This window comes from Macrobrachium nipponense, chromosome 12, assembly GCF_015104395.2.
Source record: "Macrobrachium nipponense isolate FS-2020 chromosome 12, ASM1510439v2, whole genome shotgun sequence".
NCBI lineage: Eukaryota > Metazoa > Arthropoda > Malacostraca > Decapoda > Palaemonidae > Macrobrachium > Macrobrachium nipponense.
In genome coordinates this window covers 78,035,884-78,051,863 of record NC_087205.1, presented here as the reverse complement: position 1 = coordinate 78,051,863, position 15,980 = coordinate 78,035,884, and the positions used below count along the sequence as shown (strand labels likewise).

The 15,980-nt window shown below is 36.7% G+C and overlaps 1 protein-coding gene across 5 annotated transcripts in view; it reads right to left on the bottom strand.

The window, feature by feature from the left end:
- LOC135224609 (palmitoyltransferase ZDHHC2-like) overlaps positions 1-15,980 on the bottom strand; it is a 268,190-nt gene that overhangs the window by 23,242 nt on the left and 228,968 nt on the right. For 3 of the 5 annotated variants that reach the window (XM_064263777.1, XM_064263779.1, XM_064263778.1), the window contains one exon: positions 3,408-3,541. In XM_064263777.1, coding sequence (XP_064119847.1) covers positions 3,408-3,541 — 134 coding nt within the window. Of the gene's footprint in view, positions 1-3,407; positions 3,542-10,464; positions 10,495-15,980 lie in introns of all 5 variants that reach the window. The other 2 variants (XM_064263775.1, XM_064263776.1) reach the window with 1 other exon arrangement.

Genomic DNA, 15,980 nt, shown 5'->3' with positions numbered 1-15,980 from the left:
AATAGGCCTTGGAGAAGGAGGAGTACTAACATCACACGCACGGGCAGGGGAGGTTGCAACACGCTCGCAATGTGCAAGGAAGGGGGGGAGGGGGTGTTTGCATGTTTGACATTCGAGGCAGGGGATGAAGCAACCCCTGCAGAACGCACACCACTAACACTGCCCGAAACCAAAGCACTCTCGGGAACACGTCCGCGTTGTTCCTCCCTCGAACGCGAAGGAAGCGCAAAGTCCTTAGCCTTCCAACGCTTGATACGCCAACGAGGCGTAGAGGGGGAAGAGGGAGAAGAAGACAGCTGTAGTTTCTTATGCGTACTCTTCTCGGGAGGCGGGGACGAAGCTACACGTTTCCTACCAGTCCTCCCAACTGATATGGCAGCCAACTTCACATGCAATACAGAGTCCAACCTCTGAAGCACTGCCTGGCTTATGACCTTGGACTGATGTGCCACAGAAGGCTCCAAAGACAAGGAAGGGAGATGTTGCAAACTGGGCGGCCGTGATGACGTCACGGCTGAGCAAGGCAGATCAGAGGAGACGACTGGGAGAGACGTCATCGATGTGAGTGACGTCACAAGTGGCGGTGACGTCACGGCTTCCCCTTGGTGCGAGGGGGAAAGAGACGCCACTGGCGGAGGAATACACAAAGATGGTACTCCCTAGGCCAAGCGTCTTCCAAATCGCCGCCATTTTGGACGCCTCCAACACTGGAAGAGAAGAGATTGATGAAAAAGCCTCACCCTTCTCGGGAACCAAATAAACTCCCTAGGAGGAGGGGGCTACATTACAAATATTACCCCGGCGACCTCCTGATACTTCCATCGACGAATTAATGGAAGAAAAGGAAGGAGATGCAGGGACAACGCTACTATGGGGGTTGACTACTGCGGGAGACAAAACATCAGGAATAGGAAAATCTTCCCAAGTAGGAAGAGTTGAAACCCTCCGATGTTCCCTCTTGCCATAAAATGACCTCCACTGCTCCTTAGGCCATGCCCAGCATTCCGTGCAAGGATTCGTAATAGTACAAAAATTCGAACAACACCTAACGCATGTGACGTGAGGGTCAGTCGCTGCCAAAGCCAAAAAACGAGCACAGAAAACCAGGAACTCCGGGGCACATACGCTGACGCTGAGAAGGAGCAGAAGCCATAATACCAGGCAAAAACACACACACACTAAAAGAAATGAAACGGGCAATGAACCGGGAAAAGGCCAAGAGAGGTAAACACAACTCTCACCCAGGCAGTCAAAGAAAAGACTGGTGTAGGTGCGTGGTCCTTGACCACTCTTCACCCGATCTACGCATGCGTTGCCAGATATCACAAGATTCCTTGCTTTTCATCTGCTTTTTAACTGGATCCAGCTAGGCGCTAGAAATTATCCTATTGTTAAGACCGAAGGTTTGTTCGTGTATGAACAAAATTAGAATTTACCAGCCCAATGAGTCTAACTAGACTCTTACAGTGCTGGGCCAAAAATGTTAGGGAGGAAATTATAATAAATAAATATGCACATAAAATGCATGTCTATAGAGTGGAATGGGCTGGAATGGTAGTTCAAGAATTATAATATACGTATTAATGATAAATGAAGATGGTTATGTGATAAATGAGGTTGGAATAAAAAATTTGAATAAAACTTATAAATAAAGAATTATATATTAATGATAAATGACGATGATTATGTGGTAAATGAGGTTGGAATTAACAATATGAATAGAACTTATAAAAAACTGAATTGGATAAAAATGACAAAGGTCAACTATTTTAGTAAAGTATAAATCTTAAATTCTATTGATCAAAAGTAGTCTTTCTTAAAAATATTAATACTCGTTATAAACAAAAAAATGATCTGATTCTGAGAATATTTCTGGTAATGATTTATTGGCTAAATATAAATTGCTTAGTCTATTAAAAATCAGACAATCACATAAAATATGCTTTACTGTTAAAATTGTGATGAAAACATTGCAACAAGAGGGTTAGTCTAGTATGACTTATTCATAAAACCTTAATCACTTGTTTATGCTGCTAGCATAGCAAATCAGTTATTCACTTTTCAATTTTACCATGATCTTGAGAGACTTCTTAAAGTGAATTGTAATCTGGGCTCTCTGACAGACATGCATGTTCTGCTCATCTAAAGTTTCAGTCCTGTAGTTACAATGTGCTATATGTAATACTGACTTGTTTCTGACCCAGAGTGCTGCTTTATGTGCAACCCTCATCCTGTTTGTTGTTATGGTCCTCAGAACCAAAGTAAAATCATGTAGAAGAAGCACTGTGGTGGGTTGTTTCAGTTGTCCTTATTTGAAATGATTTTGGTATATAAAAACAAAGTTGCTTGCTTCAATTAACATAGTATGTGATAGTGCATAATGACCATGCTTAAATTTTTCATTTGTTTAGTTGAGATGCTTTCTTACAGAGGGAATTTTATTTATTTCCAACTACATAATTCTATTGACGAATACAATATTAACGCCTCAGCAAGCAAATGAAATTCCTCACCTGATAATGATGAACAGCCACGTTTTCTGCAATGACATCCCATGGCAATGAATTATTCTTAATTTTACATTTTCCATGGCTTTACCCACTTTTAAAACCTTTATTGCCGCAGTTCACTGTTGTTTGTTCAGGCTATTACTTTTCTATTCCTTCTTAGATTGATTTTTTGGTTAGATGTTCAGAATGTCATTGGTTTCCTGGCTTTGTTAATTATATTTGGGATTATGACTAAATACAAATTCTAGTCAGGCTGCTATCCCAAATCCAGTTGACCATAAAACAATCAATGATGGAATACATACTGAGCTTTTATAGCTAAAATGTGATTATGCCTCACTTAATATTTTTGCTAATAGAGGATAAGTCATCCTAGTTCCTGTGAAAGCAATGCTTGTGTTATTTTGAGTTGGTATTTCCAAAGAAAACCGGGTTATCCCTCTTGTAAGGCTACCCTAAGGATAGTCACTTGATAATCCTCCATCCTAGCCAGCCTCTACTTTACCAGTTTGGTCTCATCAAAAAAATTGATTAATGTAACAAACTTATCAAATACTCAAGTTCCAATGAGGAGGAGGAGGACAGCCTTCCTATGGGACTTCCTTCCTTAAATCCAACCCAAGATCACATTAAATGCAACTTCAGTACAAAATATTATTGTATCATTTGTAACTGAGTATTTGAGAATTTAATCACAGTTCTACAACAGCAAATCTATGGTTTTCCTCAAAGACAGTATGCAAACCTGGACAATCTTATCACTCATCCAAGATCATCTTGAAAGTAAGTTACATGCTAATTATCAATGAAATATAACAATTTTAACACAAGTTACTACATAAACAAAAATGTGCATGCAAACCAATATAACTTAGGTTAACCATTTTAAATACTTACCATGAGCATGGTTGTTGATGTACCCAGCTGTCAGTTCATTCTCTTCGTCTTCAGCCCATCGTTGGCGTGCTCCAAGGAGGTCATCTGTGTCTTCATCCACACAACGCTGGGGGTAAGTCACCCCATCTCCAAGGCTGAGGTTTAAAAGATTTCATGTTGAATATTTTACCATGATATAAATAATTCAAGATAATTGCAACTTCAGAAATTTTCATAATATTCACAGTCATATTCACAATATATGCAAAATAATTATAAGTCTGAAATCTTATAACCAATAGTACGTACGTACAATACAAATTTCATTACGCAAATGTGAAAAGGTCAACCTGCTTAACTTTATAAATATAGATGTTTAAAAAATCCAAAGTAGACGAGCAATACAACTTACAAGTTAATATATCTATAATAAACATTTCTATGAGTATCAAACATATTCAATCCCTGAAAAGCATAAACAAACTGTGTATCCAGAAGCATATTACTATACTACAAAAAAGCAACAATAACTAACTATATATCATAAAGCAAAAGCTAAAAGCTTTGTGCACAAAATAAAAAAAAACAAATAGATTAGTTTTATACATTTTTTATGCAGTGGCAATCATAAGACAAGATTGGTGGATATACTGTGAAGATTCTTCAAAATATACACTTGATGACCTCTATCTCTAAACACGTTTCCCAACTTTCGGTACAAAGAACATTTTGCCATCTAATTCATTGTAACCATATTGCCATCTAATTCATTGTAACCATTACCTAAGACATCAGATACCAAAAACTACAGATAATGCTTGGTGTAACCTATAATAAGAGCTTATTTACATACAGACATACTCACCATGTAATTACTATATAAACAGAAATCTCCAGACACTTGCAATGCAACTGAATAAACATACATATATAGAAAGTCATAAAATATATAAGGTACAAGAATAACATGCTCAACTACGTATAACAACAGAAACTTCCTACTACAACAAAGCTAACTAATTCCACAGGTGTGCTGCAACAATTACCTACCTGATATTATTGTTATTACATATCAATTCACTGTAATTATAAAGACTAAAACCTCTAAATATAAAATACTTAATATCAATGTTAACATGAGAAAAACTCAAGTCACAGAATCGCCTTACCAAAGTTCACTGTTCAAGTACAATCCTTGTACCTGAAGTGGGATTATATGAGTAAATGATGATCTGGCAAAAATCTATATTCACGGCATTAACTGTTCCCACACTTAACGTAAGAAATTATTGGGCTCCGCAAAAAAAAATTCCAAACTAAAATTCTATGAAATTTGGCTGTCTAGAAATTAAGATTTAAACTTAAAATTCTAATGTGAAATCTGGTTATCTTGAACTTGCTAACTTCAAACAGTAATAGTGGTACAGTTTATCAAAAGGTAACAGTAATATTATCTATACATATTACATCACATGGAACAAATAGTTAACATCACACATTATACTGGCAAATTTAGCAGCCAATATCAAAGATTCAATGATTCTTTATACGAAAAATAATGAGTAAAAGGGGAGACCAATTTTGTCATTTCACAACCAAGATAATAAAAATGTTACTGCAAAACTACTGTAATTTTATATTAAGAGTTCTGTGTGCAACAAGAATGTTTTTATGCCTACTGCATAACCAAAAAGAGAACTTTCCACAAATTTAGGCTCCCTTAGGTTTATATACAGCAAGTCATCGTTCACATTCAACAGTCATTCAGTGGTAAAGAATCATGGAAATTATGCTTTCTAAATTTGAGTTTTTTTTCAAACTAATAAGGCTATAGAACTGTATAAGTTCTGACAAAACTTTATCAGAAAACCACTAATTATACAAGATACAAATTGCAAAGAAATGTAAACCTTAAATCTTTACAAAATCATGGATATATCATACATTACAGCTAAGTTCTGTTCAAATATCTATATCAGGTCAGATCACTAAAACTGTAGAAAATGGCAAACATGGATAATATGATTTAGGTTAGAGTTACTGTGGCCCCCCTCCCCCCCTCCCCATTCTGGTGTGCTGAAGTATTACAACTTCCTTGCATTATCAAAACTGTAATACTTTCTGCCTTTTAATTTTCCACCTTTCCTTTGGGTCTCTTCCACTCAGCCATCCAACTTCTTTACCAAAGTCTTGTTCCAATTCCCTCTTCTTATTTAAGGACAAATTCTATGAGCCAGCTTATGCAAGTCTAGAAATGACTCCATGGTTATGTTACAACGTTACATGTTCGATTTAACAACAAAGAATACTCTTGGAATGCTTTTCAACTTATTATAATGTGAGAAGAAATTCAATAATATAAAATTCCAGCTGAGTATGATGAGTAAGACAAACATTCAAGTGAATGTTTCCTATTTTTGGGCAAAATAGTTCAAATCAAGCTATGGCATTGAGTTATCAACCAAAGACTGATAATGTGAATAGATAATTTTATATGCAAAAATTAACCATTAATGAAGGACATTCTATCTAGGGCGGATTTCATAAGTTACTAAAGGTAGGCAATGAAAAATTTCTTCTGACAATTCAAACAGTCCGTGTCATTGGTGACAGTACAGTAAGCTCATTAAATATTGGCACCCCTCATGAATGTTTGGACAACACTGCCATTAGCCACATCAACACAAGTGCATCTATTTAAAACAACTTTTTAATCAGCAACCTAGGCCTAGTCTTTAGATTAAATTATTATTACTATTATTATCATTTCTTACCACTACTCGTAATATTGTCATTAACAATTCATAGGGTCGGAAACATAAACCCCACATAGAAGTGGGAAAATAGGACGAGAAAGAAAAAAAATTCATTGTCAACGTCAGTAACTGGCTACTGCTCTTCAAAACTACATCTGATAACAATTTCACAATAAAATGAATTAATAACAAAAGAAAATACTTAAACTACTTATAAATCTAGTACTGTACAATCCGCACTAATACGTAATTGGACATGAATCACAGTATGACAAAGAATCATAGTATGGCAAAAACTAAATCCTAGATGATTTTGTCTATCTAATAAGAGAGCATGAAGAAAAATATTACTCAGATGGTAGGATAAGAGTTAGAAATACCATAAAGGAAACTGAGGAAGTTCCATATATAGATAAGATAATGATGAAAGGGAGATGGAGAATGCTTGGACATGTCCACTGAACAATCCCTGGGAGAACAGTACTCGTGAGTGTCAGCTGGGCTTCTTTGAGCAAGAGGCGAGTTGCGAGACCTTGACCAACTTGGATGACAACCATGAGAAGGGCATATGATAAATCATACAAGAGACATGTGGTGGAATTTAATGAAGGCCCTTCACAACCTGTGTTGCTGAAGGTGGTATTATAATTTTATGAACTATAACGTTTATTTTAGCTTATGTTTAAAGAGTAATATTAGTATTTTGTATAACTACCATTAATGTTAAATGACATGATTCTATCTTCAAGAGACCGATTCCATAAGCAATAGACAAAAGTTCAGTTTCTTATGGGCTAGAACTGTAAGACATATTAAATACATGGATTACTTTCCTTCCGTTTATAAAACCTGTGTCATCCCAATAGTACCTTAAAACAATTTTATTGCGCTCTAATCTGGTTATTTGAGGGAGCAGATCAAGACAGCTTCTGGGTGCTGCTCAAGTCAAAGGTCTCTAGATTGTGGCATACACATCTGCCATGGGTGTTGCAGCCACTTTCACAGAATACATTCTGAGCAATTAACTTGGGGTCTTCGCTTATCCTAACAAACCTGTATGCCCAGAAAACCAGGGGAAATACATATATTTTTGTGTGACATGCCATCTTTTTCTTTAATTCTTTGAAATTCAACACCCTTTTCATATACCAAGCCCTAATTCCCATTTCTCTAGAATTACATTTAAGGATATAATATGGACAAGCATCAAAGTATTGACTAAATGCTATTGACATACACTTTCTTTTCTTGAGGTAGTACTGTTGAATTTCCCATTACCAAACATTGAAAAATGTATTAAATTACATTCCAACCTCTTAAATCTGGCACTCTGTGGTCCAGGAACTCCCATGATCTGGGACGATTTTGAATTCAACACCATTAGTTCTTATGCGGCTATCTGGGTGGCACCATATTTTATTTTAGTTTTTTGGATTTTTTCAAATTTCAGAACTGACACTTGCTCAGACGAAAACATTCTGTGAAACTAAAGAATATACAACATACAACCAAACCATAATTTGCATATCTATCTACTTGTGTATCATCCAATTTAAGAGTGCCAAGCGATCATAACACCAGGCTTTCTATGCCTTTCTCAGTTTCGGTAGATTCCAAAATAGGTGAAAACATGAACTATATGTGCACTTGAGTGTATGTGTCTGTGTGGTTCACCATTAGGTGTTAATGTAGTTTCCCAGGGCACTCGAGGAACCTCACACATACGTACTTGTCATATTCTCAAAATGAAAAAAATCATGTTACAAATTACTCACTTCTACACTTCTTTAATTCAAACAATGAAGTTTTTACTTGGTTTTGACAAATACTTGTGCAAAATGTATAAATTTGAAGTACAGTGAAAAACAAACCCCCCCCCCCGACAACCCCCCCTCCCCCCCCCAATATTCACGCACTCCGGATTTGCGGACTCACATATTCATAGAATTCTCTCTGGAACATATACCCCCATTACTCGCAGAAAATTCGCCTATTCACAGTACTTTTCTAGGAGAAATATCCACAAATTCCTGTTTTTTTATCAATTTCCTCATAAAATGCACTTTTTTCTTTTTCTTTTTTAATAAAACTATTAAAAGAATCAGGTATAAACAGTTTTAGTGGGTTTTTCTTGAGTTTAAACAAACAAAATAGGCAGTTTTCAACGTTTTATATAGGTGTTCCAACTATTTGTGGATTCTAGCTATTTGCGGGGAGGGGGGGTCTGGTATGCATCCCCCATGAATATGGGGAAAACACTGTAGTACTTAAAATTGCAAAGGTTTGTCAATTTCAAAGCAAAAAGACAAAATATAAGATGTTAACTTGGTGCTGCCATGCAATCTTTTTTGTACAAAAATCACAAGAGGTATCAGCATTCTAAGGTGCAACTGTACTGCTAGCCAATGTGAACCTTAGTGCCACAAATAGCAATATTCAAGCATATCACTACTTAGACTTGCTTCATAAATCAAAGATGAAACCTCCATAAGATAATGCAATACTGGTACTTATTCTCTTTAATGCAGCAAAATCAGCTTGTAATTTACGATATAGTACAATAATATAAAGATGGATAATTTTAATCCAATGAATCTGAAGGTGATAAACCCTGATTATTCAATCATTCTTTTGTTAATCTCTTCCAAATATAAGCATGCAAGTAAATTGTAATAAACTATAATACCATTTCAAAGCGAAATTACATTTGACATGACTGCCAGAATTTTTCTCAACTTGCATAAAGTTTTTCTAAGTTTTATGAACTTCACTACATAAGTTGGAATAATTTTTTTTATATCTTTTATTATAAATGCCAAATCTATTACATTCTCTACATCATCAATTTCTGATTAAAGGAAAAAGAAAACAAAGAAACGTTTGAGGAAAATCTCACAGAAAAGAAAAAGATTACAAACTCTCATGTACAGTAGACCCCTATACTATTAGCGTTCTTGAGATTAGCAGACGCGCATATTCACAGAATTCTCTGTGGACTATATCTAGTCATTATTTGCGGGAGATTTGCGTATTTATAGTATTTTTCTACAAGAAATATTCACAAATTACTGTATTTTCAAACCAATTTCACAATTAAAGGGACTTTTTGTGGCAGAACTATTAAAAAAACCAGCTATAAGCATTTTTGGTAAGTTTTTCTCGAGTGTGAACTAAAAAAATAAATACAAAGTTTTCAGCATCTTTCTTGGGGTTCGAAGTATTTGTGGATTCATTTTGAGCTGCACGCAACCTCTAAGCCTAGTCTTCTCATTTTGAGCTGCGCTCAACCTCTAAGCCTAGTCTCATTTTGAGCTGCGCTCAACCTCTAACCCTAGTCTTCTCATTTTGAGCTGCGCTCAACCTCTAAGCCTAGTCTTCTCATTTTGAGATGCACTCAACCTCTAAGCCTAGTCTTCTCATTTTGAGATGCACTCAACCTCTAAGCCTAGTCTTCTCATTTTAAGCTGCGCTCAACCTCTAAGCCTAGTCTTCTCATTTTGAGCTGCGCTCAACCTCTAAGCCTAGTCTTCTCATTTTGAGCTGTGCTCAACCTCTAAGCCTAGTCTTCTCATTTTGAGCTGCGCTCAACCTCTAAGACTAGTCTTCTCATTTTGAGCTGCACTCAACCTCTGCCTGTCTCTCAATGGCGCGCTTACTTACTGTCTCTCATTTTGAGCTGCGCTCAACCTCTAAGCCTAGTCTTCTCATTATAAATGCTGTTAATTATAAACATTGAATACAGTACTGAAGAACCTCATTTAAGTACAGGGAATCAAGATAGTATCATGAAGACGACCTAACTTTTTCATGACCATACATCTGTTTAGATGTCAATAAATATTTTTGTGTGGAGTACATATAAGAGAGGGTAGATTATGAGGGTTCAAAAATAAGCCTATACAGAGACCTGGCAAATATCAATCTGAAAAAGAACCATTGTTTCACCAATAACACTGTCTTGTCAGGTTTTTTAGTCCCCAATTTCCTTGTGAAATCAAGTCATGTACCCAAATCATCACCGCCTTGTATTGTGAGTCACTACGCGAGTACAAAGAATGATCAACGGGAATAACAACATTGAGAATCTGATGTTCTCATACACAACCCACTTAATTCAATATTACATATAGTAGTACTTTAAAGCATAACCATCACTGAAAATGCTGATCTATATAAGGAGCTCAAAACAAGCTTCAACAATGTTCAGTAGTATTCATTCAATGTAAATATTTTGTTCTAAAGTGCTAATAAACTTCAACATGGCTGAATAAGCTGCAGAAGCTACTATAAAACTGAGGACAACAAAAAATTCAACAAAATACCTGGCTTGCAACTCTTTAAATGCAGTCTCCCTGCAAAAGAGGAATAAATAATATAGTAAAATTCCAAAACAAAACTATTTTCATAAAAATAAAAGATACATATAATTAACAAGACTTAAATCTTTACTATACCACAAAAAAGGAACTTGGTATGTATGCAAACATACAATGCACACAAAAATCAGCAAATCCATAAACTATTAAAATACTTTTCTCAGCCAGATCGTGCAAATATTTCTAAATCCTAAAGACATAGAATGCAAAACCCTTGAAGAAGTAAACAATAGAAGAGTTCTTGAGTAATAATCTACATGAATAAATGAGTATGGAAGATTGCAATGGTACAGTCACAGATGATAAAATTCAAAATATTTTTAACACCTTCTACTAAGCAGAAAAACAAATAAAGTAGTAGTACCTCTGGCTTCAAACTTAATCTGTTCCATAAGAATAGTTGAAATGTGATTTGTTTGAAATATGAAACCGATATCCCCATAAGAAATACAGTAATACCTCGACATATTAGCGCTCCAACATACGAGCATTCTGAGATACGAGCCAGCCTCCATGCAAAATTTTGCATTGAGATGCGAGGACAATATTGAGATACGAGTATGCTTACAGAAGCTAACGCTAGATGGCTGAGTGCATGGGAGCACTTCAAGCCTGCTTCACTCGTTCAGTTCACGTGGTAGTCGACTTCAGTACACATCTTCCGTCTTGTGTTTGCGTTATTTACATGACTTTCACTGTACAGTGGACCCCCTGTATTCGCGTTCTCCAGATTCGTGGACTCTCACATTCGCGGATTTCTCTCTGGAACGTTTCCCCACATTCTTCACGGAAAATTTGCCTGTTCGCAGTATTTTTCTATGAGAAATATCCACAAATTCCTGTTTTTTTTTTAGCAATTTCATCATAAAATGCACTTTTTGTGATAAATCTATTAAAAAAACCAGGTAAAAAAATTTTTGGTGGGTTTTTCTTAAGTTTTAACTACCAAATTAGGAGATTTTAAGCATTTTTATACAGGTTTCAACTATTCACGGGGGGGTCTGGTATCCCCCGCGAATATGGGGGGACCACTGTATTTGTAAATATTCTTTGTAATAAGTGATGGGTCCTAAGAAAAAGAGTGGTAAGGTTGGCAGTGAGAAGAAAAAACGCATGATGACGATGGAAATGAAGCATGAAATTATCGAGAAACATGAGCATGGTATCTGTGCGAGTGAGATGGCACACGATTATGAGTGGAGTACATCGACGATATGTACAATCCTCAAACAGAGGGTTGCTATCAAGAGCACAAAGGCTTCCAAAGGTACAAATATAAATGACAAATATACGTAAATGATGAGATGGAGAGGCTTCAGTTGCTGTGGATTAAGGAGAATGTTATCATTGATTTGGGTGTTTTTAGAGGACCAGAACAAATTAAATTTTTGTTACTTATTTTACATGGGAAAACTGAATTGAGATACGAGCAAATTGACTTATGAGCTTGGTTCAGGAACGAATTATACTCGTATCTCACAGTATTGTGTATTACTGTAAAGGGAATCAGGATAATTTGTTCCAGCCAACCCAAAACACCCCTTTTTCTATTATTTAAAAAAAAAAAAATTCTATTATTAATGTATTCAAAAGTTAAATCAAGAGTGTAAGATAATAAAACAGTACTATGTTATACGAAGTAAAATGTTATAAAAATTTAGTTTCCGTGCACGATTTACAAGCAGTTTGGCAATATTGGCATGTGGCTGGTTGGGATGGAGGGAGGAGAGACAGGAACCCTTTGAGGAAACTGAAATGGTCGGTGTAGGCAAAGTTGATAAAATCAATTTTATTCACATTTTACAAGGATAATCAATCAAAGCATAGAAATCAATATTAGAGAGAGAGAGAGAGAGAGAGAGAGAGAGAGAGAGAGAGAGAGAGAGAGAGAGAGAGAGAGAGAGAGAGAGAGAGAGAGAGAGAGAGAATGACTGTTGATGTGTTTACATATGGATCTCAAGTGCAAGAAGGAGATTAATTATGCCACAACACAGCAACTTGCTGTTGACAAATAGAACAATTTAAAATAAACATGAGGATTTTGCAAAAAATAAAAGTACTACATTACGTATAAGGAAAGGATGCAAGTAAGAAAAGGAAAAAGATTATGTAAATAACTTTTCACAAGGAAGTCATTTAAACAAGCAATCGAAGGCACACAGTAGCTGAACGCAGACCCAGTGTTATATTATGGAGCCGAGTTAAAACATCTTTAAAAGTGAGCGCCACTCGATAAGTATTTTACTATAACAAAAAGAAGTGATTTCGGCAAATCGAGTGTAAGTGAAAGAAACAGGCGATTAATCATCCCAAGTCAGCTGGTAAGTCAGTGGGAAGCAGACCCCTGTCTCCCACCCAATAACCCACCACCAAACCTTCCCTCTCCTCTCTAATCATCTCACTCAGCGCACCAAATATTGGCTCAAGTAAGATTTTTTTTTTTATTACTGTATTGCATTTGATTATTTTCATGTCTTATTATGTTTAATTTATTATGAAATTCATTTTTGTCTTCTTTAAGTGAATTTTTACTGCTTTTAAATACATACAATAATATTTTAACTCTCTCTTCTCCTTGTCTCCTCAACATTTCACAGCGGTGACATATGATTTTGTACATTTTTTATGCAAAATTTTATATTGAAATGTTTTATTCTTTTATTCATTTTGTTGAATATGGCTATAATTAAACTAGTATATATTGCAAAGGAAAAAAAATTTTCTTCATCCTACAAGTATAAACAAGATAATGGGTCAGTTTGAAGTACGAGTATTTGTTCGACAAACGACACAAAATTTTCTCAAAAATTTATTTAAAAAACGGAATGTTTGATGTAAGAAATGTTCGACAAACAAGGCACCACTGTATCCTACAAGATGAGAAACTATTTCATCGCCTTTACATATACGTAGATAGCTTTCATGGGTTTTACAAAGTTTAACAAATTCTAATTATGTATTGAGCTATAAGAATATTTTCTGCTACAAGACCATTTTTTTACATCAGTGTATCATTTTGTGAAGAAATCAGGTATTAAGTATTACCTTATTAATGATAATCCATATATTAAGATTATATTACATGAAAACATGTCTCTTTTCATCTATTTTATTTAACCTTAATTTCCCAACCACATGTATTAATCATTCATACAAATACTACCTTAATCACAAAAACTTTCTTTGAGAAATTAATGAGCTTCCAATATTTGCCATTAGTTAAGTCTAAGGAAACTGAGAAACTTGTAGCACAAGCCTTCAGACCATCCATTTCTATGCAATTTGTATGTCTTGGGTCTTTCTCATCCTGGATTACAATCTTTCATATAAAATAACAATATTTATGAATAAACCTTGCTATCATCCATTCTAAATATGATATTGTTATTTTACAATAAAGTTTTGTACATACTTACCTGGCAGATATATACTTAGCTTACGTCTCTGACGTCACGACAGAATTCAAAACTCGCGGCAAATGCGACAGGTAGGTCAGGTGATCTACCCCACCCGCCGCTGGGTGCAGGTTGTATGAACCAATCCCCCTCCAGTCATAATTTTTCTTCCACCTGTCTCCTGAGGGGAGGCTGGGAGGGCCATCAATCGTATATATCTGCCAGGTAAGTATGTACAAAACTTTATTGTAAAATAACAATATCATTTTTGTACATGAACTTTCCTGCCAGATATATACTTAGCTGATTGACACCCTTGGTGGAGGGAAAAAGACAGAGGTAACAAGGAAAAAGGGGAAACAACATCTGTTGTAGGATACTAACAAACCTTGGTTCTTACCTGATAAGGCTGAAGACTTCATAGTTACTGTCTATTAGTCTGCAAAGCCTGAAGAGCTACAGCGAGGGCGTGACCTACAGCTGAAAAGACTCTTTGGGTCTACCGAAGGGATTTGATATCCACTTACTCAGTAGAATCCAAGTCGGATCATGTCAATGGGGATTCGCCCTCTTAAATGACAGAGCCTGACCACTACCAATGCAGGGAGCTCTAGCACAAACAGATCACCTAACCATTCTAAATGTTAGCAATACGAATAGAAAGAGATGCCTACCCGCATCCTCTTTCAAACAACCATAAAAACACAACACAAACAATAGGGGAAAAAATTTACAAGGATATGCTCAGCTCCCTGCCCCAGCACCGAATCCGCCGATACATACGGGCCTAACGCGAAGCACTTCTCGTAAGTAATCTTGACGTCTCTAAGGTAGTGGTTCGTGAATACTGAATTGCATCTCCAGAATGTTGCTTTCATCAGATTCTGGAGTGACATATTCTTGTTGAAAGCCAAGGACGTCGCAATGGCTCTTACCCCTCGTGAGCCTTGACTTTCAAAGCTTGAAGTGATCCTCACCGCAGCCAAATGGTGCTTCCTTCACGAGGCTTCTAATAAAGAAGGACAATGCATTTTTAGACAATGGTCTACTGGGATCCTTAACAGAGCACCAAAGTCTGTCCTTAATGACCTTAAGAGACTTCTTCCGCTGGAGGTAGTATAACTTACAAAAGTCCTCACAGGGCAAAGAGTTCTTTCTGGCTCTTCCCCTACCAGGGGAGCTAAGCCTGGAAACCTCAAAACTCCTTGGCCCAAGGATTTGAGGGTTCTCGTTCTTAGCTAGAAAAGAAGGAAGGAAGGAACAAATCACGGATCTCCTTTGAAACCTACCCTTCCTTCTAGAGCATGAAGCTCATAACTCTTTTGGCAGATGCTAAAGCCAAAAGAAACAGAGCCTTCTTCGTAAGATCCTTGAAAGAAGATGACTGGGGAGGTTCGAACTTCGAGGACCTCAGGAAACGAAGAACCACATCCAGGTTCCAGCTCGGAATTTGAGACGAGGGTTTCTTGCAAGTTTCAAAGATCTTAGCAGATCATGTAGATCTTTGTTGTTGGAGATATCTAAATTCCTGTGCCTAAACACAGCTGCTAACATGCTCCGATATCCCTTTTGATGGTTCGGAAACTGCAAGACCACATTTTTTTTTTTTTTCCCTGAGAAAAACCAGGAAATCTGCGATTTGGGTCACAGAGGTACTGGAAGAGGAAAGCTTCTGGTTTCTGCACCAACGGCGAAAGACGTCCCACTTCGACTGGTAGACACTAAGGGTAGAGGGCCTTCTAACTGATGCGATAGCCTTCGCTGCCTTAGCTGAAAACCCCTTCGCTCTGACAAGACTTTTGACAGTCGAAAGCCAGTCAGATTGAGAGCGGGGAGGTTTCTGTGATACCTGTCGAAGTGGGGTTGTCTGAGCAGATCTACTCTTTGTGGAAGAGCTCTTGGAAAGTCCACTAGCCATTCCAGTACCTCTGTGAACCAATCTTGGGCCGGCCAGAATGGAGCTACCAGCGTCATCCTTGTCGCTTCCGAGGCCGCAAACTTTCTGAGTGTTTGACTCAGAATCTTGAATGGAGGAAAAGCATAGACGTCCAGACCTCGCCAGTCTAG